The 23,703-nt window shown below is 53.1% G+C and overlaps 8 protein-coding genes across 8 annotated transcripts; 3 read left to right on the forward strand and 5 right to left on the reverse strand.

Annotated features, from left to right (window-relative positions):
- Nucleotides 1–826: 826 nt before the first annotated feature.
- HMPREF1541_04581 (uncharacterized protein) lies at nucleotides 827–2,597 on the reverse strand (the record flags this gene model as incomplete). Its single annotated transcript, XM_008718926.1, has 5 exons — nucleotides 827–1,626; nucleotides 1,672–1,887; nucleotides 1,936–1,973; nucleotides 2,021–2,106; nucleotides 2,151–2,597. 5 exons carry the CDS (start codon nucleotides 2,595–2,597, stop codon nucleotides 827–829), a joined length of 1,587 nt encoding a protein of 528 aa, XP_008717148.1.
- Nucleotides 2,598–6,103: 3,506 nt separating this feature from the next.
- Nucleotides 6,104–10,992, reverse strand: HMPREF1541_04582 (uncharacterized protein; the record flags this gene model as incomplete). Its single annotated transcript, XM_008718927.1, has 6 exons — nucleotides 6,104–6,447; nucleotides 6,504–6,727; nucleotides 6,777–7,132; nucleotides 7,185–8,991; nucleotides 9,047–10,663; nucleotides 10,712–10,992. The coding sequence occupies 6 exons, from the start codon at nucleotides 10,990–10,992 to the stop codon at nucleotides 6,104–6,106; spliced, it is 4,629 nt and encodes a 1,542-aa protein (XP_008717149.1).
- Nucleotides 10,993–12,307: 1,315 nt separating this feature from the next.
- HMPREF1541_04583 (uncharacterized protein) lies at nucleotides 12,308–13,682 on the reverse strand (the record flags this gene model as incomplete). The annotated part of the gene is made up of 2 exons (XM_008718928.1): nucleotides 12,308–12,866; nucleotides 12,901–13,682. 2 exons carry the CDS (start codon nucleotides 13,680–13,682, stop codon nucleotides 12,308–12,310), a joined length of 1,341 nt encoding a protein of 446 aa, XP_008717150.1.
- A 1,247-nt stretch (nucleotides 13,683–14,929) lies between these two features.
- HMPREF1541_04584 (protein transporter SEC61 subunit alpha) lies at nucleotides 14,930–16,505 on the forward strand (the record flags this gene model as incomplete). The annotated part of the gene is made up of 4 exons (XM_008718929.1): nucleotides 14,930–14,939; nucleotides 14,990–15,090; nucleotides 15,140–15,307; nucleotides 15,354–16,505. The coding sequence occupies 4 exons, from the start codon at nucleotides 14,930–14,932 to the stop codon at nucleotides 16,503–16,505; spliced, it is 1,431 nt and encodes a 476-aa protein (XP_008717151.1).
- Nucleotides 16,506–16,709: 204 nt separating this feature from the next.
- On the reverse strand, nucleotides 16,710–18,101 carry HMPREF1541_04585 (glutamate N-acetyltransferase/amino-acid acetyltransferase; the record flags this gene model as incomplete). Its single annotated transcript, XM_008718930.1, has 1 exon — nucleotides 16,710–18,101. The coding sequence occupies one exon, from the start codon at nucleotides 18,099–18,101 to the stop codon at nucleotides 16,710–16,712; it is 1,392 nt and encodes a 463-aa protein (XP_008717152.1).
- A 414-nt stretch (nucleotides 18,102–18,515) lies between these two features.
- On the forward strand, nucleotides 18,516–20,117 carry HMPREF1541_04586 (uncharacterized protein; the record flags this gene model as incomplete). Its single annotated transcript, XM_008718931.1, has 1 exon — nucleotides 18,516–20,117. The coding sequence occupies one exon, from the start codon at nucleotides 18,516–18,518 to the stop codon at nucleotides 20,115–20,117; it is 1,602 nt and encodes a 533-aa protein (XP_008717153.1).
- A 59-nt stretch (nucleotides 20,118–20,176) lies between these two features.
- Nucleotides 20,177–21,124, reverse strand: HMPREF1541_04587 (pyridoxine biosynthesis protein pyroA; the record flags this gene model as incomplete). Its single annotated transcript, XM_008718932.1, has 1 exon — nucleotides 20,177–21,124. One exon carries the CDS (start codon nucleotides 21,122–21,124, stop codon nucleotides 20,177–20,179), a length of 948 nt encoding a protein of 315 aa, XP_008717154.1.
- An 872-nt stretch (nucleotides 21,125–21,996) lies between these two features.
- On the forward strand, nucleotides 21,997–23,622 carry HMPREF1541_04588 (uncharacterized protein; the record flags this gene model as incomplete). Its single annotated transcript, XM_008718933.1, has 1 exon — nucleotides 21,997–23,622. One exon carries the CDS (start codon nucleotides 21,997–21,999, stop codon nucleotides 23,620–23,622), a length of 1,626 nt encoding a protein of 541 aa, XP_008717155.1.
- Between the last annotated feature and the right edge of the window lie 81 nt (nucleotides 23,623–23,703).

A 23,703-nucleotide genomic window follows, 5' to 3' on the forward strand; every position in this document is an offset into this window, starting at 1 on the left:
TCGTCAACAAAGGACTCTTCTCACACCTTTCACATTGACTGCACTGTTCAGAAAGCTAAGAACAGGTGATAAAGCAGGTCTGTAGAGGCATCACTGATACCGATTGATCATCTTGTATACTATCTGGTGGCGGTACAAGGGCGGGCAGGCAAGCCGCGTTGTCCTGATTTACTGCCTGCTTTGGCATCTGAGATCCTCCAGTATCTTCGATCTCACATGCAAGTAGCGACTCTCTCTTCGCTTCTCCTGGCGCTTGGCGTATTGGGCTTCGGATCCATCAGCTGCGGCACCGTGGCCCAAGGGTTAGGATCTGCTCAGGTGGCTGGATCTTCCTTCTCCTGACTCTCTGCCCGCCCCACCCTTGTTCACTGAGCCTCGTATGGTACTGCAGGCTGTCCATCCGCCATTGCTATTCCTCTGCTGGTACGCGAAAGCCCGGACTTGGGCACAAGCAAAACAATGAGAAGCCGAAATCTTCCCGAAGAAAATTCGTATCGTCTTAGCGACAAGTGCTGGCCACATCTGGTATCGTGGGTGACTCGAGTTGCAACAAAAAGCAAATCCCCCTTTTTGCGCGCCATACTTTTCCCCTTTTGCTGATATCAGAAAGGATCTCAAGCATCGCTGACAAACAAACAATGGATGTGCTTCTCGCATTCGCGATAAACAAACAACACAAACCCGAAATAGTACACTATGTACTCTGTTTCCCAATCCACGCCGTGACTTGATGTGCCGTGCCTGGATTAGGGCGTCATGGATTGGGTGATATCAGTCTTCGAAGAGACAGAAAGAGAACGGTGTGGAAGCGAGATCTTCATATCTCTCAGCCGTGATAGAAAAAGCCATGAGCATCCTGCATGGAGGGATCCATCATTGAGGCGTGAGAAGCTGACATGGTTCGACTTGGTAGAGGTCTCGAGTGGTCCGTAAAGTTCTGGAACGCCGTCGCATCGGCCATAGGCAGGCCAGCGCCAACCATATCCCTGTCGCTGAGCCCCATTGCGGCCCCGGCCATCCGAAAGCTCTGATCTGGTACCCCTGTCTGACACTGCATGCCGTTGAACGAGTACTCGACAGGAAGCATGGCCGTAGGCGAGTTGGCCGACATCCAGTCGAACGCATGCATGTCTGGCTGCTGCCGTTGACCCATCGTCGAAAGGAAGGCCATATCCGGCCTCACATGAGCTCTAGCTCTGCGAGGGTCTATACGGACGACAGACTTCGAGGGGAATGGGACACTGTGAGCGGACATTGAAGGCTGGTTTTGACCGGTCGTCATGGTGAGGAAATCGCTGCTGGATACTTGAGAAGCCTCAAATTCCTGCTGTGACGGAACAAGAGGGCCGTCGTCTACCAATTCCGTGTATCGACCGGTTCCAGGGATGTGACTCGGATGGTGGACCTTCGCATCCTGATCAGCACGAATTCTTCGTGGAGCAGTGTCGTGCGTTCGGATCTCGGGTGAGTGAGGGCCTGCAGTATCACTGGAAGCAGAAGTGACTGGCTTGTCTTCATCGAAAACTTCTTGCTTGTCCTCTTCGTCCCCGTCCCCGTCTGGGTCGCCTTCACTCTTGGCCCGTGCTGGCTCGCTGAAGTCGGAGACGTGAATGACTGTGCTGGGATCTAGAAGGCGTTAGAACAGCAATTTTGGTGCCTCTGAGGACTGACCGTGGTACTCAGAACCATCATTGAACCTCTCGAGCTGTTCTCGAACTCCAATGATCTCTTGAATGATGGCCCACCGATCCTCTTTGAAGTCGCCTTTCTTCTCTTCGAGGGCCTGGAGTAAGTCAGAAGCGAAGATGAGGGGACCGTCATCAGTTGTGGCCCTGAGTTGTTGCTGCGGCGTGTGCATAATGAGATGTACAAGTAAGGATGTTCGGGCTGGGTCAAGTCAGTGAATTACCATAACATTGCTCCGGATCCGCTTACAGTTGCGATCGATATGGTCTGGCTCCTTGTGAATGACCCTGGGAACAAGTCAGCTACGGTCCTGCTGCAACGTTATCTGACGCACCCGGGAGGCCAGTAAGGGGGCCGGGTGCGATTGGCGTCGTTGGGCAAGTCTCGAGGCAAACCGCCATTGTATGGATGAGTCGATTGCTACTGTGTTTAGCAACAACTTTCAAGACGGTATGACCACTCACTTTCTTCGGGTGAATCTTCTTGATCCAGACTTTGGCTATTGTTCGACAACCGACTTGCTGCACAGCCTTGAAAGCCTCGCTGAACCATTTCGCTTGAGCCGTCCAGTCATTGACCAACAGTGGGATCTTGCGCTCCCCACGACCGGGCGATCGAGTTTCGACTTTGGGAGCTGGCAAGAAGAAGGACCGCTGATCGAAGGATTCGAAAATGGTTGGGTGGCTTCGTTTGGTGGACTTGCGAGCGTGAGATGTCATCTGTCCCACCGGAGGACTGGTAGGAAGCCTCAATCTCGATTTGCCATTCTTCCGTCGCTTCGCCGGTTCTTGCAGTATGTCAGCTCTTGCTTGACGGAGCGGCAGGGCTGCCCCACCAATGTAATCGGTTAAAACGTGCTGGAACTTGTCCACTGCTTCTGGCTCCAAGACCATGTCTCGATATTGCTTCATCTCCGACGATGAGCGTGTCACCAGTCGTCCATCCTTCCAGACGATGGCTACCCATAGCTCGAAATCCTCGATACTATGCGTTGGATCCTATACTTTATGAGCATCAGCTGTTCATCAACAATAGTCTCTGGCTCACAAGTACTCGACGCCGGGGACCCGGCTTGGCCGAAGGTGGCTTGCCCAACTCCGTTACATCTCGCTGTTCATGTTTGAAGTTGTTGGATGGCAGCATGCCGATCCGCCCAAAGTTGTCAGACTGAGCGTCGCTCTCTTGGAATTGGCAGACTAGCGTCGTATCATCGAGGATAATGGTGGGAGTCCTAGAGAAGGAGCACACTGAGAGGCTGGAAATGATATCCGTTAGCGTTCATTAGGCGTATCTGGAGCAAGAAAAATAGGGACCTCAAAGAAAGGCAAACCACCTAAGGGGTAAGCTAAGCATCCGGGCGAGAGCGCCCGGCGGGATGAGCGCCCGGGCCTGGGGGCCGCAAGCGCTAAGGGCTGAGCTACCCCAAACCTTGGCTTCTTTCCCCATGCCCCTCTAACATCCGACTTTCTGGTCGACATGCAGAGACTTTTCCTGCTCGAAGCCTCCCGAAAAAATTTTTGAGTTCAATTTTGTTTCAACGTACCTTGGGCAAAGTCCCGAGACGTGTAGAATGGAGAAATCGGAATGCGCGTTTGATATTGTGTAGTTGCCTGACACAGCCGATTCCGGGCGTGCAGGGTCGATGAGAGCAAAGAGCAAAAACCACCAAACTAAAACACAAAAAACACAAAGACAAAGCCGACCAGTGTATAACTGGATTTGATGTAGTTCTAGCCTGCACTCATGAGGAAGACAAGCTGTAGACAGAGTGTGATGGATGAGGATCAGGGTCGACTAGGGGAGAAGGGCGAGGACGGGTGTCGCTGCAGAATTCACTCAGTCAAAGGCTCGTTGCGTACCGGTCGGCGAAGCAAACAATGTTGACGAGAGTGCAGAGAGGTTCTGTGGGTGAAAGAGCAAGCGAGTCGTGGCCAGTTGGCGTGGGCAAGCAGCCGTATGCTAGAGCCGCCTGAGAAGCCGCTGATTGCTGCTTTCCAGCCTTGATGCAGAACCAGGGCGGGATGAGGGCGGAATGCCGTGGGAGTGGTAGTCTTGAATATCGAAAGAGTGGAGGAAATTTTGCGGTTCCAGCTGCCGCTGAGACGGTGGTGTATAATGGAATTTCAAACCAGCCGAAGCGGCATATAGGCTAGGCAGAGCCAGGCAAGCCTGGTCGCACGGCAGCCGGAGGTACTAGTCATCAGCGGAGAGCGGAAGAGGTTATGTGGGTGGGTGGTGCGAACGGTGAGGGCGTGTAAGGCAGGGTTCACGTCTCCGAATGACACGAGGTCAAAAGAGAGACTCAGCTGCGTAAGTCAGCAAGCTGAGGCGCCACATTCTAGAAAGGGGAGGCAGTATCGCCGCCTGCGTGATGGCTAGTTGCTCCACGGTAGAGAGGTCGGAGAGGACGGACTTGTAACGATAAAGGGAGACTGCAGCGAAGGAGGACAGCAGTTGGACCGGGTCGAACAGCGGGGCAGTCGAGAGTCACGCAAACAAGACCAGCTTCCGTGTAGCGCCAATCAGCGCCGCCGAAGCTGGTCGGGGAAGCAGAGGCGGTGTTCCGAGGCTACGATTAAGCGCAGCATAGTCCGTTGGCTTTGTGTAACCTGGCAAGGAGTCGAACTGCTGGGCTGTACTGTCCTTTGCCCCAGGCGCAAATGCTGAAGCAAGTCAAAGCTTCATCCACAAGCATGCCGTGCCGTGTCGCCCTTGGCGTGCCGTTCAAGGAGGCCCGCCCCGAAGCCAGCAAGCTGCGTGCTGCATGCCGGACTGGTTGAAAATTCGCCGCAGGGCTTTTGCCAGCTGGCGGGTGGCCAGTGTCTGGATTGATGTACTCGGATACGATCGCTACAGAAACTCGGAAAAGCACCTGGAGGTGGAGATGGTGGCACTTGCAGCAAGATCCGAACGTCGCCAACGCACCGTAACTCTTCCTCAACTGAGCCTACAGACATTCAAAAGAGCGCAAAGGCCGGGTCAAGGTTTGTTGGCTGCAGCCGTCAAAACCACCGTCCACCTCTTACTGCGACTTCATCTAGCCTAGCCAGCTACGCAAGACGCACTGGCTCCCTTCTCATGCAGGCTCGGCCTTTGCGACCGCTTTCATGACGGGGCGACACGGTCGTTGTGAAGATACTCTCTTCCGCTTCCCTACCTTGGTTGGCTCTATGACTAGGTAAGCACTCCGGCAACAAAAGGCTTCCACGCCCAGGGGAGAAGCGGGATCGGCCGGATGTGTTAGTGTCCAGTATCCGTGATCCACGCGAGGGTAGCCGGCGCCACTCGTTTGCGGCTTCGGACTCTCAACCCCATAGCCTGCCTAGTGGCCACGAGCCTGTCCACTCAAGTATTGCCTATGCTCACCAGCTCGGGCTCTAGCCTTCTGCTGCAGCACTGTGTGACTTCACACCCCACAATTTCGCTTAGCAGACTGTTCGAGTTCCACGGTCGAAGATCAAGTTTGGCTGTTGCGTAACCTTTGTGCAAGATCTCCCTACCCACGGGGCATTGCCTAAAGACCCATGTTCGACCGCCCGTCGAAGTGGTCTTGAAACACCGAGCCTGATGCAACGTCAGGCCGTGGTGTGAAACCGCAAACAAAGTCGAAGTCCGCAGGCACTGTTGCGTGATTGAAACCAGCCAAAGCTCTCATCGTGATGCTCGCCGTGATCAAGCTGATCGCTGGTCCTGCAGAGCTTCTGGAAATTGTGTTCGACGGTAGCACGGTCTTGGTTGGGATTTGTCAAATTGGGCCACGTGCTGGCGATGGATCGCAACATTCCTAGATGTACAGGTACCGTCCGTTGAGCTGGTGAGACATTGCTTGTCCTGGTATAGTTACCGGGCTGTCATGGTGCCACGGAATCTATCGCACCCTCCCATAACTGCGATTTCAGCCTCATATGCCACCATCTGTCCAGAGTGAGTCGAGCTCTCCGAGTGACCCCGTCTGTTCATCTGAATATTCTGGTAGACAACAGTACCGACTGTCCGGGTCGGCCAATATCTCACTCAACTCAAAGATACCTTTGCAGAAGTCATAAGCTGCAGTCCAATTCGATCACCGTCGCACGAAAGTCATTCGGAACACACTCTGTCAAACCTCCCACCAAAATTGATTGGCTATGCGTCCTGACATGTTCGTTGCCAACGCACCTTTGCACGAGTGAGGCAGGGGGCGTCGCCCACAGAGAACATTCTCGGCGCTCCACATCCACACACATCGCAGCTGCCGAGGATCAAGGTTCAACGGCCGCTCTCAAGCGGGACATTGACCTAACATGGCCACGAACGCCGATTGTCCCGGAATCTCGGTAATATGCTCATGTTGGGAGATACACAAACCGATATTGGGCACATACGGATTCCCTGTAGCGACACAGCCATCCTCGATTGCACAGAAGTGGCAACAGGATTAGACAGTGCCGTTTCCAAAATTGTCCAGTAGCCCAGCTTCACGAACGAGCTCATAGAATAACCCGCGTCTATTGATGAGCTCCTGTGGAGTGTCAAATTCGGCGACTTTGCCTTGCTGGAGAACCACGATTCGGTCAGAGTCCAAGATGGTGTTGATCCGATGGGCGATTGTGATGATGGTGCGGTTGTCGAACACGGTGCTTCTTAGCGTCGCTTGAAGCAGGGCGTCTGTCTCAACGTCAACGGCAGCTGTCGCTTCATCCAGTACCAGAATGTTGCTCGGTGTCAAAAGAGCTCGTGCAAGGGACACAAGCTGACGTTGACCTTGGCTAAGGTTGGAGCCTGTCATAAGCAAGTATTAGCGTCTTTGCACTCATGCCGGGGCCGAGTCAACATACCTCCTTCATGGATCGCAGCATCTAACTGGCCTGGCATTTCCGATACATGCTGCTTGAGGCGCGCATGGTCTAGCACACTCCACAACTCGGTGTCATCATGAACGTGACGCGGATCTAAGTTGTCTCGGACGGTTCCCTCGAATAGTGCTGCGTCTTGCGGGATGATGGCCAGTCTACGTCGAAGATCGAGAAGCCCAATGGTTGATGTGTTGAGTCCGTCAATACTGCACGGTGTCAGCGGCAGCTCAGATACTTCGGCCGGGCAAGACATACCTAATATTCCCTGAGATTGGCTCGATTATCCTGAACAGGGCCAGAGTGAGTGAGGATTTGCCTGCTCCGGTGCGGCCAACAACCCCAATCTTCTCCTTCGCATTAATGCTCAACGAGATATCGCGGAGCACCGGATCGAGATTCTCCCTATACCTGGTCGAATAGTTCTTGAGTGTGATCTGACCACTGGCCGGCCAGCCTATGTTAGGTCGCTTCTTGAAGATGACGTCTGGTGCTTCGCTTGGGAGGTTCGCATATTCAAGCACGCGTTCTACTGACACAATGTTGGTCTCGACTTCTACGGTCTGTCGGACGATCCAATTCAGGGATTGCGTAATCTGTAGTGCATAGGACATCTGTTCTCTGATTAGCTCGATCATTAATTTGACCTGCTAGCGCTCCACTTACCGCAAGACCAACCATACCCGCGGATAGACCGCTTCCTGTGCTGACCGAGATAATGGCGAAGACGGCCGATGAGAAGATGATGATTGATCCGATGAACTCCAAGCGAACGGCAAGCCATCTATTAGCGCTCACAGACGGGAAATATGCTCGTAGATTCGCATCCATGCGCCATTCATTCTCCAGAGCGAAGCGCCCCTGCTGACGATATGCTCGAATGGTAGAAACGCCACCGAGTGATTCCTGAAAGTGAGCGTAGATCGGACTTCGACTGACGCTATCAAGACGCTTGAGCTCCCGAGACGTTCGAAGGTAATACTTCTGGTAGACGACATAGACAACGCCCAACGGTAGCACAACGACGAGGATGACTGGTGTGGATACTGCAATAACACCGATGGTGAATATCGCTCGACCTGTATTGACGAAGAGCATGTTGAACGTGCGTGCAATGACCTCGTCCACGCGATAGATATCGGATGAGAATCGGTTCAAGACACGTCCAATGGGTGTTGTGTCAAAGAAGCTCATTGGTGATCGGAAGATCGCATAGGCCATGCGATCATGGAGTTTGCGAGATGCCTCAATAGAGCAGAAGATCCAGAGCAGCAGGGTCTGGATCACAACAAGTCCTGCTGCTCCAATGCCAAACGCAAAATAGACCCCAATGTATTTGCCCACTTCAGGGTTGATTCCAGTCCTCTCGTTGATCTCGGACCAACGTTTCAGCCAGAAGCTGCCGCCGATCTGGGCAGTCTGGGCTGCGACCAGAGCGACGAAATAGATCCCGACGGCGACGAGATTGCTCTCTTTCGCATAGGTTGTGTAAACAGACCATTTGACCTTGCCCTGCTCCTGCGTCTCCTTGTTTTGCTTGGTTTTCAGACCTTGCTCCTCGTCAGTGACTGCGCCCATCGGCCCATGAAAGCTGACTGTAGACGCGCGTCGGAGAGTAGCATAGCTGGACTTTCGGCCAGCAGTCGAGGGACCAGACGGTCCTGGGCGTATAGGAGCCAGACCGCCGACTTCTTGTCGAGCTTCTTCAGCCTCTTCGGGATCTAATTCGTCTTGAAAAGCTGTCGAATCATCGCTGTCCATGCCTTCAATGCTTGGGCTCTTTTCGGCCTCGGAGCCGCCATGTTCGCCCTCATCCGAGACGGCAGACTTGATGATATTAGAGACTTCGCCACGCATAGCTATGAGTTGCTTGTATGTGCCTTTTTCGAGAATCGACTGATTTCTGAGCAGGTAGATGTAATCGGCTTCTTTCAGCACAGTGATGGCGTTGGTGGCAAGAATCCTGGCTTTACCGGACAAGAGACCGTTAGGGCCCAAGACATTGTTGATGATGTGTCGCCCAACATGCTGATCAACCGCCGACAGCACGTCATCGAGAAGGTATATATCCGCTCTCGCGTAGACTGCTCTTGCGAGTGTCAGGCGCGCCTTTTGACCGCCCGACAGACTTATGCCACGCTCTCCCACTTCCGTCTGGTCACCATCAGGGAGTTGCTTGAAATCATCTGTCAAAGCGCACGCGCTGACGGTTTGATTGTAAAAATGAGGATCCCAACGATGACCAAAAACGATGTTCTCTTTGACCGACGCATTCATGACCCACGGCTGCTGTGCAACGTATGCAAGTCGACCACGAACAACCACTTCGCCATTGATCTTCCAGAGGTCGCCGAGAATCGATTGAAGGAGAGACGACTTGCCGTCGCCGACCCGACCAACGACCGCGGTGAGCTCACTTTTGTTCGCTTTGAAATTGATGTTCTGCAGAACGTTCTTGTCTTGATTCTTATCCCTGTAGCTGTTAGCGGAGCTCTTTAAAATAGCGTAAATTGGGATGAAAGACCTACCACGTGAATGTGGCCTCACGAATGGAGACAGACTCCTCGCCTGCTTGCTCAGCAGGTTGATCGATGAACCGCACCGCATTCTCCTGTAATTCATCGGCCGTAAAGAAAGCCGTGAGGCGGCCCACTGCGACAGTAGCCTCGATGATACTAGTGATGACCATGGGCAAGATGGTGAGGGGAAAAGTAAGGAGGTTGAACAGTGTCAGCGCCGGGAAAACGAGGTCGGTAGTCAGAGGCTGCTTATTGACAAGAACAAACACTGCAAAGGTGGAGCAGGAGACGAAGAAGGGCGTTGAGCTCCACGTGAAAGTGGCAAAAGACTGGGCAGCACCAATCTTGCGCAGGTTATTGAGCTCCTGGTCGTTCCGTACATGGCTCAGCTTGTCCATGAAGGCCGAGCCCCAGGCGTACAACTTGATGCTCTTCATGTTGTTCAAGATTTCTGTCATGAGACGCGCACGACTATCCTTGTACTTCATCTGTGACAACTGCAGCCTCTTCATGAATCGAGCAATGAAGGCATTGATAGGCACCATGAGTACCATTGCGGCGACACCCGCAAAGCAAGCCACTCCGACCAGCTTGTAGAGGGAGATCATGCAGAGCGCAATCTGGAAAGGGGCCGACCACAACTGCTGACCCCACTGACACAGATCCGACAAACGCTGTTGGTCGACACTCATGTACGTGACGATGTCGCCAGTTGACTTTGTAGCGCGGGATTCGTTCGACAGTTTTAGAGATTTTGAGTAAATCATTGAAGTGAGGGATGCCTTAACTCTCATGCCCGTCTCAAAAGCTCTCTGGAAGTACTGATGGAGGGCCGCTGTCTGGCAGACAGAGGTTGCAAACATTGCAAGGGCGATTGCAACGCCTCTGATAGCTGGTTGGGGTACGTTGCCATGTCGATACGAGTCCACAAACTTGATAAGTAGCCGCAGTAACTGTGGCTGGATGAAAGCTAGAGAATCGCTGACCGTCTTGATAAGGGCTCCTCTTAGGTACGGCCCACCGAAGGCTCGCCCGAGAGCAATCCAGAGACTGGGCTTCTTCTTCTCGAGCTCGAGCTCCCATGCTCGTTGTAGCAGATCACCCGTGACTTTGGTGGTATCTCTCTGACGCAGATTCCATAAGTCATCTGCCGTCAAGAAGTTCTTGTACCCAAAGCGCATCATTGGAGTCATCCAGCCAAAAGTAAGAATGGAGAATATGTCGGCATATTCCATCGGACACTCATCCTCAGCGCCCAGGGCGTCGTATACGCTTTGTTTCTTAGGAACGAAGTATTCGAGAATGAACTCAACAATACCTAGACCAAGGCCGACGGTGAATATGATGAAGAAGGGTAGGCGGTCTCGGAAGGCATCTCTTGCAATGAGTGACCTGAGTTTAACTCCATGGGCAATGACGAAGAACACCCAGAAGAACAATACGACACCATTTGGATTCCTTGCTCTCGAATGCTCGGAGTATTGCACTGCGAATATAACGCCCAATGATCCCAGCAAGAGAATTGGAGCATAGAATCTTATATCGTTCATCCATACTTTCGGGAGTTGCTCGATTTGTAGCGCGGCTTGAAGGGCGGTGGTTACGGCAATGCAGACAATGACTGAGCTGCGAAACATGTTAGAGTTGCCAGCATTGGAAGGGCTTCAGACGTACAGTTTCACGTAGAAGTGCCAGTTCTTAGGTACCTCTTGCGGTATTCTTTTCTTCAGTAGATACCACACAGCGCCGACTCCAAACACGATTCCCCATGCTGCCGCAAACACTATCCAAATGTCGAGGAAGCAAGGAGTGAAATCGTAACGAATGTTGCTGATAGGGCCCCATCCCTCCGGATTGCCGCAGAGCGGTGGGTGATTCCTGGTCTGTACGTCGAAGACGCTTGGGAGCTTCCCCAATCGACTCGGTGTCGTCAAAGGTACCTGTACAGCCCCCATCTCCCCCACTATTGATAAGATGAACGGTCCGAAAGCTTCAGCATGCGTGCTGATCGGGAGGACAATGATTAACGATGATCCAAGCTACTTGAAGGCTACAACGACCATGACGCCGCGCTACGCTCGAGCCACGCCTAAGTTCGCCGCCGGCGAAAAACTTCACCTCGGACTTTAGGTAAATAGTTCCTGCGGAGCCCCGCCGCTGATTAATCGGGAAGCCCTCGTCATGATGGATTCGTAGGCGACCCACCTGCCACTTTAGGCGGTGCATCAGGCAGTGAATGAGCTGTCACCCACTTATGGTAAAGCTGAGAAGCCTGTCGCCATAACCATAGCATTCAGAACTTCAAGTATCGATGATACGTCCACTGTGATGCTCGATGGCTCTTCAATGTTAAAATCTAGTGCCCATGTGCTTCTAATGGCTATCATCACATACAAGCCTAAACGAAGTTCTCCTTGGATATGTGAACCACAAGCCCGACCTTAGCCTGATATCAACACTGGTGTTGTTTCAGAAGACTTCCGGATCCTTCCATGAGTATGTGTGCCCTCTGCTTCGTTCAGTTTCCCAACCACTATCAGAGTCGCTCACCGACTGCTCATTACGGTGCTGGTCAGCTATCCCATTTTCGGTGGGCTCCGCATGGTGGTAATCCTTGCGCTGGAGCGCTGCGGGTACCTGAGGAAGCACAATGCCCTACGCAGAGGGGTTGTACGTCGACGTGGCCCGAGCGAACTGCGCTTCAGCCTCGTGCTTCTGGCATGCCGGACTTGAAGCATCAGGGAAGGGTGCTAGAACACGAGCGGATTCGGCGAGGGTTAGATCCGAGCGGACTGGACCAACATCCTGCTTACGCTCGTTTTGGGCATCAGCGGTGACTTGTTCTCTTAGTGCCTCCAAATCAGAAGGTCCTGCACTCAGGTAGGCCCCACGAACACGGTCGTATGCGGTTGCCCCTGCTTCAGCTTCTCGCTGCAGGAAGGCCTGTTGCTGCTCTTCCGACAAATTCTTCCACACGGGTCTGAGAGGCATCTCCAGCCAAGTTCCTCTCAGCTCTTGAGCAAAGTGCGCTTCGAGGACATCAGATCGCGCTTTGTACCAGTCGCGCTGTTCAACATAGCTTCCGACGCTCTCAACCTCTGCAGCTGCCCAATCTCGCATCATAACGCCATCCCTTTTCGTGGCCTCAAGTTGTGCCTGCTGATCAAGAACCATGTGCTCATAGAATTTCACCTGGTCGCGACAGGTTCCGTAGAAAATGTGCTCCTGTTCTCCGAAGGCTTTCGATTCGCAATGAGCCTTCCAATAGTCTCAATCCTCGACGAGACCTGAAACTTTGCTGGTGGCCTCATCGAGTTCTCCGCGGGCGCTACTGAGCTCCAGAGCTTGCTTGAGATCCCCAGACTCACGAGACAGCAGCACCTTCTTCTGCTCGTCCACTTCGGTCCGTAGCGCTAGAATGTTGTCATTGTGCTGGCGCCGCTTCAATACCGCCTGCTCCTTTAGCTCGGATACTTCGCGCATCAACGACCCCAACATCTCAGCTGAGGTTTTGGCTTCAGTCATTTTGTTGATTAGCACCTCGACGGCGTCGGTGATTGTCTGATTGGAAGATGCAAGCTTCAACATGGCGAAGAGGTCCTTGACGGCAGAGGCATGCTCTTGAGCGAGATCGGCGCTGCTGTCAGCCTGTTGCAGTTGTTCGACCTGCTCACGAAGCAATTGAATATCTTCACGCAGCATCTCAGAATCTTTTTTGTGGTGCTGCGCGAGATCGAAAGCCTTGATGTAACGATCCCGCTCTAGTCCATGGTTTCTCTGGGACTGCACAAGAGCCAGCTGAATCTCTCTCATCAGAAACTGTCGCAAGCTGTTCTGAAGTGGCATTGAGGTCTGCAGATAACGATTCCTTCTCCTGAATGAGGGCCCCAGTGATCTCTAGAGCACCTGCAAGAGCTGTAGAGTCTTTCACCTTCTCGGCCAAGAGAGCGTCGTATAGCTCTCTTGCCATTGCCTCGTCGTCCTTCGCCGCCTTGCCTTGTTTGAGAGCCGTGTTCAAGTCGCTTTGCAGTTCCGCAGACCTGGCAATTTCTACACGGAGCTTCTCTGGAGATTTCGTCACCAGTCCAAGAGCTTTGTCGGTGCTCTCCTGCCATGATAGAGTTTCCGCGACAAGGTTTTCATCCTTCTCAATGTAGAACTTCACAAGCTTGCGAGCTCTCTGGAGCTCCCTCTGCTGCCCATTGTTGCAGTGACGCAGCATACGCAGCCGGTCGTCTCTGTCGCGCACCATCTCCAATAGAGAAGCACCTTCTCGACCAATTATTGTGTCTGGAGAGGATTCCAAAGAACTGCTGGCAAGCTCTGGAAATTCGGCTTGCGGTTCATCTTGCAATTCGTTGAAGAAGGCGGAGCTGGCTTCATCGTAGTCGGTCTCTGAAGATGAGCTATTCGATGCCTTTGCTGATAACAGGCCAGCATCTCTAACCGCGGTGTTGCTGACGGGGCGAGTGATGCGTTTGGGAGTCTCGAAAGTCCGTCCAATGAGGTCACGAATAGCTGACACCTCGAAGGGGTGATGAGTTGGTGCAGGGTCTTCCTCAATGACAAGTCTCTGGCTGGGCTTGGCCTTGGATATCACTGAGTCCTTCTTGTTCTTGTGGAAGGCTTTACCAATAGAATTCATTGCAGATTTAGCGCATTTCTTCGTGGTATTGACGGCGATGTCCGATGCTTTCGTCAGTTCATGGCGCACAGCAATGATGCGGGTGTTCAGCAGAGGCCCTGCAGTGACTAGATTGTTTTTGCCTCCACAAGCGAAGATCTGGCGACTTGCGTTAGTAGAGAACAGGAGAGGAGGGCGGCAGAAAAACTGACTTTTCAAACATGGTAGATCCTTATCGATGAGCAATCTCGTATCTTGACATTTGTCTGGCTGTTAAACAGCCCTCGTGAAGTGGCTCTACTTGATTCTTGTTAGAAGGTTTTGTGCTGAATTGTACCGATGTCGATGTCGAGAGATCCGCAGAGCTGAAAGACAGAGTTTGATGTTGAACATCATCTGGAAGAACATGTCCACGACACGCGACCGCGCGGACTTGTCACCACTTTCACCACTGTCTCTCGGGTAACAGGCACGAGGTTTATCACGGCAAAGACACGCGTGGCAGTAAGTTCGGGTAACAGCGGTCTGCTACTGCCTCTTGCCAGAGCTGTCACCATCGATCCGTCTGCAGCCCCATGCACGCTTGGAATTCATTAGCTATGGGCAGCTCTGAGTATGAGTGATTTCGCCGACCCAACTCATCAATACTAGTAAAGGTAGCTGCATGCCAAAGCTGGCACTGCAGCATCCGGGTATCAGTATAGAGACATCTTCGACTCTGTGCGGAATGAAGAGCCCTTGTTGCAGTCTTAGCCACTGTTGATCTTAGGTCATACTTCAGCCTTTGCCAGACCAAGGCTCAGGGCGAAGAACTAAAAGAGACTGGCGAACGTGGTCCATCATCTAGCTGGTACGAGGAAGACCATCCATCACTTCCGGGCTCCATCTCGCTCAGGTGAGCAGACGACAAGATGACGGCAGGCACGAAATCTCACACCTACCGAGTCCAGAAGGCAGGTGAAATAATCGAATGATCGCAGAGTATCAAGCTGTCCAGTAAATCGTTCACGGAAGCATTGGACGTGCCCTAGGGTGGACCGGAGGCACCGTACGTTGCTTCCCCACAGCTTTTGCTTGGCGACACCCACGGCTACCACGCTGTCCTTCCAAGCTGTCCGCGAAGATTCGCGCAGTTAAGTTAAGGAGTTGGCACTGTCAACTTCACCTCCTCCGTTCACCTACAACTTCTCTCGTACCTCATCCCCTCCTTTCGCTACTGAGGATATTTCCTGTTCGATACAGAGAAGACCTCGTTCGCACCTGCAATCATGTCTGGCTGTACGCATATCCTTCCCGTTCGCGTGCCTTTCGACTAATTGCGCCAACAGTACGGTTTCTCGATCTCATCAAACCCTTCACGCCCCTCCTCCCTGAGGTGGCCGCTCCCGAGTCAAAGATCAACTTCAACCAGAAGTTGATGTGGACAGGAGTAAGAATAGCCATGAGCGACGTACAGAACGTTGTTAACACGACAACAGTGCACTCTCCTCATCTTCCTAGTCATGAGCCAGATGCCCCTCTACGGCATCGTGTCCTCCGACACTTCAGATCCTATCTACTGGCTACGTATGATGTTGGCCAGTAACAGAGGAACATTGATGGAGCTTGGGACAACACCTATCATTTCCTCTGGCATGGTTTTCCAGGTATGCTATGCGCCCAAAGCATCATGTGCGTAACTAACCGTGGCAGCTTCTTGCCGGTACCCACCTTATCGATGTCAACCTCGACCTTAAATCCGATCGTGAGCTCTACCAAACCGCCCAGAAGCTCTTCGCCATTATCCTCTCCTTCGGTCAAGCCTGCGTCTTCGTCCTTACCGGTCTCTACGGCCAGCCCAGCGATCTGGGTGCTGGCATCTGCTTGCTCTTGATTGTCCAGCTGGTTTTGGCTGGACTGGTTGTCATTCTTCTGGACGAGTTGCTGCAGAAGGGCTATGGCCTCGGGTCTGGCATCTCCCTCTTCATTGCCACCAACATCTGCGAGTCTATCATCTGGAAGGCTTTCTCCCCCACAACAATTGATACTGGTCGCGGCAAGGAATTTGAGGGCGCGGTCATTGCGCTCTTCCACCTACTGGTCACCTGGCCTGACAAGACCCGTGCCCTGCGTGAGGCCTTCTACCGCCAGCATCTACCCAACGTTATGAATCTCCTGGCCACCCTCACTGTCTTTGCTGCGGTCATCTACCTTCAAGGCTTCCGGGTCGAGATCCCAGTCAAGTCATCCCGCCAACGTGGCATGCGTGGCTCATATCCCGTCCGCCTCTTCTACACCTCCAACATGCCTATCATGCTGCAATCCGCCCTAGCATCCAACATCTTCATGATCAGCCAGATGCTTTACACCCGCTTCTCCGATAACCTCCTTGTTAAGCTCATCGGTACATGGGAGCCTCGTGAGGGCTCTTCCCAGCTCTATGCATCCGGCGGTATTGCGTACTACATGTCTCCTCCCCTCAACTTCGCCGACGCTCTTCTCGACCCCATCCACACCGTCATCTACATCACTTTCATTGTTGTTGCCTGCGCCCTCTTTTCCAAAACCTGGATCGAGGTTTCCGGCTCCGCTCCTCGTGACGTTGCCAAGCAACTCAAGGATCAGGGTCTCGTCATGGCTGGTCACCGTGAACAGAGCATGTATAAGGAGCTGAAGCGGGTTATTCCCACTGCTGCCGCATTTGGTGGTGCTTGCATTGGTGCTCTGTCCGTTGCTAGCGACATGCTCGGTGCTCTTGGAAGTGGCACTGGTATCCTGCTCGCTGTCACCATCATTTATGGTTACTTCGAAATCGCCGCTAAAGAAGGCGATTTCGGAGGGAACTTGAAAGGCCTCGTGGCCTAAGAAAGAGCTCGATGAGAGTTCTAATTCTTATTGAACACCTTGGTATGAGGTGCTTGGCTGCGCTATGCGGACCATCTGATACAAAAACGAAAAATCCATGTACAATATAGTGATGACCTGTGTAGCATCCCCAACAGCTATAATGCGAGGAGACATCCGATCGCTCGCAGTCAATAAGAACATTTGGTCTCGCGTGTGTTTCATCTACGTCCGATAGTCCCCATTGATTGTGACATACTCGTGGCTAAAGTCACATGTCCACACCGTTGCCTCTTCCGAGCCTGTTCCCAGATCGATGACAACTTCCAAATCCTCATCCTCTAGGAGCCTCGCCGCGCGCGCCTCGTCCACCGTCTGCGGCTCGCCATCCACCAAGAGCTTCAGCACCCCTTGGTCCTTGGTCGCACTATTGGCCGTGGGCACGAAGCTCACATTCGTTTTCTCCGGCACAACTGCCCCATCTGAGATCCCCGCCGTGTAACCAATCGCGCACAAGATTCGGCCCCAGTTCGCATCCTTGCCATACAATGCTGTCTTGACTAGGGGTGAGCGTGCAATAGAGCTCGCGATCTTGTGTGCGTCGTCGTATGAAGAGGCGTTGCGCACGGAGAGCTGCACGAATTTAGTGGCGCCCTCGCCGTCACGAACAACGAGCTGTGCTAGGTGCTGCGCGAATGATGTAAGTGTGGCAGCAAAAGCGGCGTAGTCGGCAGAGGCGGGGTCCGAAATGGGCTTGACAGAAGAGGGGGCGCCAGCACCATTGGCCAGGATGGCAACCGTGTCGTTGGTGGAAGTGTCGCCGTCGATGGAGATGGAATTGAAGGATCTGCCGACGGCGCTGGTAAGAAGCGAGTGTAGGGCCGGGGCTGCGATCGGAGCATCGGTCGCGAGAATACCGAGGAGGGTGGCCATGTTGGGGTGGATCATGCCGGCGCCTTTGGACATGCCAGCAAGGGAGTAGGTAGTGCTGGCGTCGGAGGGAAGAGTGAAGGTCGTAGAGGCGAGCTTTGGGAATGTGTCCGTGGTCATGATGGCACGAGCAGTGTTCATCCACGCTTGGTGACTTGAGTCAAGCGCAGAATTGGCCTTCGGAATGCCGGCGAGAATCTTGTCGATGGGGAGCCGTTGGCCTATTACTCCAGTGGACATGACAAGGCTACTGGGCGAAGCGTCAGTCTCGCCAAGTACCGCTGTGGCGGCCTCGGCCATCTTGTTGGCGTCTTCGACACCGCCATTGCCAGTGACTGCATTGGCGCAACCGGAATTGATGATGACACTTCGGATACCAGCACCATTGCGAGATTCGAGGACTTTTCGCGAGACTTGGACGGGAGCAGCTTGGAACTTGTTGGTGGTGAACACAGCAGCACCGTTGGCTGGTCGGTCCGACGTTATAAACGCAATGTCAGGTTTAGACTTGTTGGAGGGTTTGACGCCAACGTGCACACCGGAGACAGAGAATCCTTTGGGATAGGTACCTGAGCTGGGCACATATTTCTGCTTCGCATGAGGAATTGACCCCTCTGTTGGTGCAGAGTACGACCGAGTGAAAGTTCGGGCAAAATTCCGGACGGTTAACTTCGCCAGTGAGGACATGGTATCGAACGTTGAGTCCTTCGACTCGTATGCGCTGGAAAGACGAGCTATAAAAGTACTGGATCAACGTCGTGACTCACATTTGAAGCTGCTCGATATAGCTAGAATTAGCGCCTTGACGGTACCACAGGCGCTGCGAGCAATGCTCAAGATCCGCTGACTGTCCCGAAGCCCAACAACTCGCACCCTTTTAGTGACCTCCAGGTGACTTTGGCATCCCCACGAAGGTGAAGCTCGTGGAGGACGAATTCTTCAGCCTCGTAGCCTTGTAAGCATAATGACCAATTACACGTCATCATTTGCGGAGGTCACCACAATCCGATACGCGTCGCGCCAGGACAGAAGTTATCCTGTCTGCCGGAAAGTTTCACCGCAGGTGTATTGAGTCCAGTGGAGGTTCTGTACTTACTTTACATGGCGAAACGCCAGCAAGATGATGCAGTTTCAACGCCTTCAAAGCGACTGCGGCGGCCTACACCGAAGAAAGCCTACGTGGAGGACTCGGACCCCGACTCAAATGATCTGTCCACGGACGAAAATGCCACGCCATCAAAGCGAACAGTAGCCAGGAAGACCGGCGATAGCGCAACTCCCCGACCGAACGGGACTACCTTGTTCGCCACTCCGTCAGGGGGAACAATCCAGACACCCTCGAAAGCGAGACGTGCCGACCAGTCTGCTAAACGCAAGAGTGCCCGCGCTCTGGCCGACGTCCAGGATGAGGATGACTGGGAGGGGAATAATGCACTTGCGAGAGAGATTCTGAATGACGAGCGGGCAGAAGCAAGACAATCAGTCGAAGCTGGGGATACCACACCCGCTGCAACACCCTCCAAACGTGGTCGAGGACGACCTCCTGGAGCCAAGAACAAAAGATCTCCCACTCCGGAAGGTGACATAGCGCCGGAGGAGCGATACTTCTTCCAAAATCGAATGGGCCCGCTGAGAATATCAAATAATGCCTTTTCAAAGGTCAAACCGCTGACTCATGAAGAGTATTTCGAGAACACGAGACAACTCGGGGAAAGTCATAAAGTCGAGAAGGAGTTCCTCATGAAATTGCACGCCCGGGCATTTACACAATGGGATCTGGAGCTATCTGAGGGCTACAGTGTCTGCTTATATGGCTATGGCAGCAAGGCTGTATTGGTCAACAGGTTCGCGACTTGGCTCTATAACCATTCTAGTCCACGAGCACGAATTGTTGTGGTCAACGGCTATGCTCCAAAGCTCAATATCAGGACCATTCTGAACACCATCGGCTCAGCAATAGTGGGCAATGAAAAAGATCTGAAGCTCACAGGCCAACCGCAGGATATGCTGGAGACGCTATTCGAGCGCCTCGAAGAAGCCGCCCCTGAGGGACCACTTTACGTCCTGGTAAATTCTATCGACTCACCCTCGCTTCGCAAGTCAAGCACTCAGGCCGTTCTGGCACGGCTGGCAAGTCATCGCCTAGTCCGCCTGGTCGGAACAGCCGATTCGCCCACTCTACCTTTGCTCTGGAATTCAACGTTACTGGACAAATACAACTTCGTTTTTCACGACTGCACGACTTTTGCGCCCTACAAGGTGGAGCTTAGCGTCGTTGACGATGTCAACGAACTTCTTGGCCGCAAAGGCCGGCGAGCAGGTGGCCAGGAAGGTATCAAATACGTGCTGCAATCTTTGCCTCCCAATGCTCAGAAGCTCTATCATATTCTCATCAGCGAAATTCTGTCTATACTTGCCGGAGACTTTGATGCCGAGGAAGAGGACGACGTTGGTGGGTCCCGAGGCAAGCCTATGCAGGATCTGGCCGAAGAGACTGGCGTTGAGTATAGGCTACTGTACGACAAGGCCTGTGACGCTTTCATCTGTACGAGTGAAATGAACTTCAGGTTCTTGCTGAAAGAGTTCCACGACCACCAGATGATCACGAGCAAAAGAGACGCGGCGGGAACCGAAATGATGTGTGTGCCCTTGGGTAGGGAAGAAATGCAGGGGTTGTTGCAAGATCTGGTTTCTCTAGACTAGTTCACCGCCAACGCCCTGTACACCAAGAGATATCACCATCGAACTTTTTTCAATTGCAATTACCAACCCCGACCAGCCAGCTTCTCCTGAGGAGCCATGGTGCCGCAGTTGATCCCCACCATGGCCTCGCCAAGACCTTCGCTGCAGTCGGCAAGAACTTTGGGGTCCTGAAAATGGGTGGTGGCCCTCACAATAGCCTTGGCTCGAGCGGCGGCATTGCCAGATTTGAAGATTCCACTGCCAACGAAGACACCGTCGCAACCAAGCTGCATCATGAGAGCAGCATCGGCAGGGGTAGCAATACCGCCAGCAGCGAAGTTGACAACGGGTAGTCTACCCAGCTCGGCCGTCTGCTTCAGAAGGTTGGGATCGACCTCGAACTCGCGAGCCAGAGCGCGAAGAGCACCCTCACCTTCCCGGAGGGCTCCTTGAGCACGGGCAATGTCAAGCTTAACTGTGCGCATGTGCTTGACGGCCTCAACGACATCGCCAGTACCAGCCTCGCCCTTGGTTCGGATCATGGCTGCACCCTCAGCGATTCTTCGTAGGGCTTCACCAAGATTTCGGCACCCGCAGACGAAGGGTACCTTGAAATCAGCCTTCTCGACGTGGAATTTATCGTCCGCAGGAGTCAAGACCTCGCTCTCGTCCACATAATCAACTCCCAGTGCCTCGAGTATTTGGCATTCGACGAAGTGTCCTATTCTTGCCTTGGCCATGACGGGGATGGTGACAGCGGATTGAATCTCTTTGATCAACTTGGGGTCCGACATGCGAGCAACGCCACCGTCCTTGCGGATGTCGGCAGGAACTCGTTCGAGGGCCATGACGGCGCAGGCACCGGCTTCTTCGGCGATGCGAGCTTGCTCGGCGTTGACGACATCCATGATGACGCCGCCCTTGAGCATTTGAGCGAGACCGGCTTTGACGGTGAAGGTGGTGGCGGAGGGGCCATCATTGCCATTAGAGAGAGTGGTAGTGGCCATGCCGTTATCGTTCATAACCATGTTTGCGGTATTGTAGGAAGAGGAGCGCAACAAGAGGAATGATGAGGTTTGTAAATATGTACTGAGTCGGTAGCTCTTATGAGTCAAAGATGGGTGCTGACCAAAAGAAAGGCACGGATACCGTCGGTTCACGAGAATTAACGGAGTAAAGCGTCTTTAGCGTGTTTGCGGTCTACAAGGAGAAAAGAAATACGACTGTCAAGGAAGCGCCCTGCGCCTTAGTACAGAAAAACTGCGAGCGTCGGAGGCTGAGGCGTGAGCTAGAAGTTTCCCAGCCGCGGTGTCAGTCATGGTAACAGGAGGGTTTGCCGCGGGGCATTCTTTCCACCTCCCCCCAAATCAATGATTTCAAGCTCGACTTTTTTTTGTGGATCGGCCTTCTGGAAGCCTTCGAGACCGCATCACCGAGCGTGTCCGGCCCGGGCTCGGCACAAGGACTGAGCACGTGACCACAATGACTAGCTACCGCATTTCTGGCTAGCGGTTAATCATCAGGACCCTGAATCGTCTGTGCCCCGTTGCAACTCCGTCCTCTGGAGCGGAATGGAGCCTGGACCCCTGCCTTGGCCGCCATTTTGGTTTCGGGCAAGGATATGCTTCCCTCAACCATGTCCCCTGCTCACGATCATTCCTCCCTTGTTTGTCTAACACTCAGCACTCCTTTTGTTCTCAATAGTCCACTACTGCTGGACAGTGTGACTACACATCAGATCCTTACGTTATGACGCGCCTGCTGAGACTGGCCTGACAACTCATGTAATCGCTTATTGCTCTGCGGGGCAGCTGGATCGTTGAGACACGTGCATGCGCTGGTCCGAACATTTGATATCGTCCCAACCTCTACGCGCCCGTCGATCACTCGAATGCCCAACATGACTATAGATGCCTGCGAGACTAAGGGCAGCTCAGCTGTTGCTCGCCTGTCATTGTCCGACCTGCCTGAGGACTGTTTCCTCCCAATCCTCGAATACCTCCAGATCTACGATGTTGCACGGTGTCAGTTGGTTTCAAGAGCATGGAGATCTGCCTTCACCAATCCACTGTATATGGAAATGGTCTTGAAGATGTATGGTAACGCACGCGAACTCCAACAAGTAGACCGCGCCCGAGGTGACGACGAGATTGCCCGCATTTTCAGCCGCCTAGCCTCCCGCTACTACCACCTTGCTCACGGCAAGATTCGGACCATCGATAGGTACAAGATAGCCGCTTCAGAGCAGAGGGGTGACTTCGTTCCTGTCGGTCAATGGGATTACCACGAGTCCCAGCCGGGAGGCCGCTTGTATTTCGAGAATGCCGCTACTCATCTGTCGCGCCTCAATATGGCTGCGAAGCCCTACCTATTCCGCAGCACATTGTGGTCATACGACGATGGACTCCTGGTCTACGCCCCCGAGCAGCTACCTCCCGATTCCCCTCGCACTCAAATCCTAGCCCTGCTCGACCTGTCCACCGGCTTCCATTTCTCTGTGCCTTTCGATATCACCAGTAAAATCATCCGCAACGTGCGACTCTCCTGCCATACCTTGATCGTCGAGTGGGCAGAACGCGATCCCTTCCATTCTCTGAACGATATGGAACAGGTCAATCGCCACTTCGCTTCATGTTACGATGTCATCGCATCTGCCTCAAAACCAACGCTTTACAGTGTGGTCCATCGAAATGAGTTCAAATTGCACTTCCTCGGTCTACCCCTCCTTTCAAGCCGTGATCGCTTCTTCAGTACTCATACACAGCATCACTACGCAATATACTTCTGGCAGCCCAATCGATCCATGTATACAGGGGATGAGGAACTCCCAATAGAATCCCTCTTTGTCTGGGATATATCAGCCGCCTCACAGTACCGTCCCTCCTTGGATCCTTCAGGGTCCAATCGACCAATGGACGCCCGCAAAGGACCTCATATTGTTGCCCGGTTCCCCTTCAACGAGCTTGAATTTCTCGGTATTCGGCAGCACTCACAGATTCGGTTGATGAGTCTGCACCTTGATAGCGCCACAAAATCTCTGACGTGGCGTGAGAACATCTGTGAAGCAGGTCAGGGGTATTTCGATCCTGCGGGACGATGGTGGACTGCAAGATCAACCACCTTTCCTTTTGTTGGTGCCGGTCCTCATCATGTGGTTGAAGGTCACGAGAATCTACCACCGTATCGAGGGCATGCCAGCATGGAGAGTGCTTCGTTGGAGGATGGCGAGGTCGAAAAGTGGTTCGTCCCAATCATGGACGTGGTGGACCCAAAGACTCAAGTTCGATTGAGTTTAGTCGAGACATGCTTCACAGGATGGATGATGGAGAACCGTCTTGTCATGAGAATTGGAGCACCGTGGATGCATGAGGGTGACGCACAAATGGAGGGAGGTGACGTGTCCTACGTGGTGCTAAAGAATGATGTTGCTACACGTGGGATCTCAGCTATGGGGAGGATTGCTGGGGATGAGCGATGGCTGTTGGGTCAGAATGAGCGGATGGAGATTTCCGTCCTCCGATTTTGAATGACTTTTCTAGATTGTGACCATATTTGTGATACCCAGGTGGAAACCAGATAGAATATTCATTTTTCGGCTCAAACTAGC

Source organism: Cyphellophora europaea (genome assembly GCF_000365145.1).
Source record: "Cyphellophora europaea CBS 101466 unplaced genomic scaffold supercont1.4, whole genome shotgun sequence".
NCBI classification, from domain to species: domain Eukaryota; kingdom Fungi; phylum Ascomycota; class Eurotiomycetes; order Chaetothyriales; family Cyphellophoraceae; genus Cyphellophora; species Cyphellophora europaea.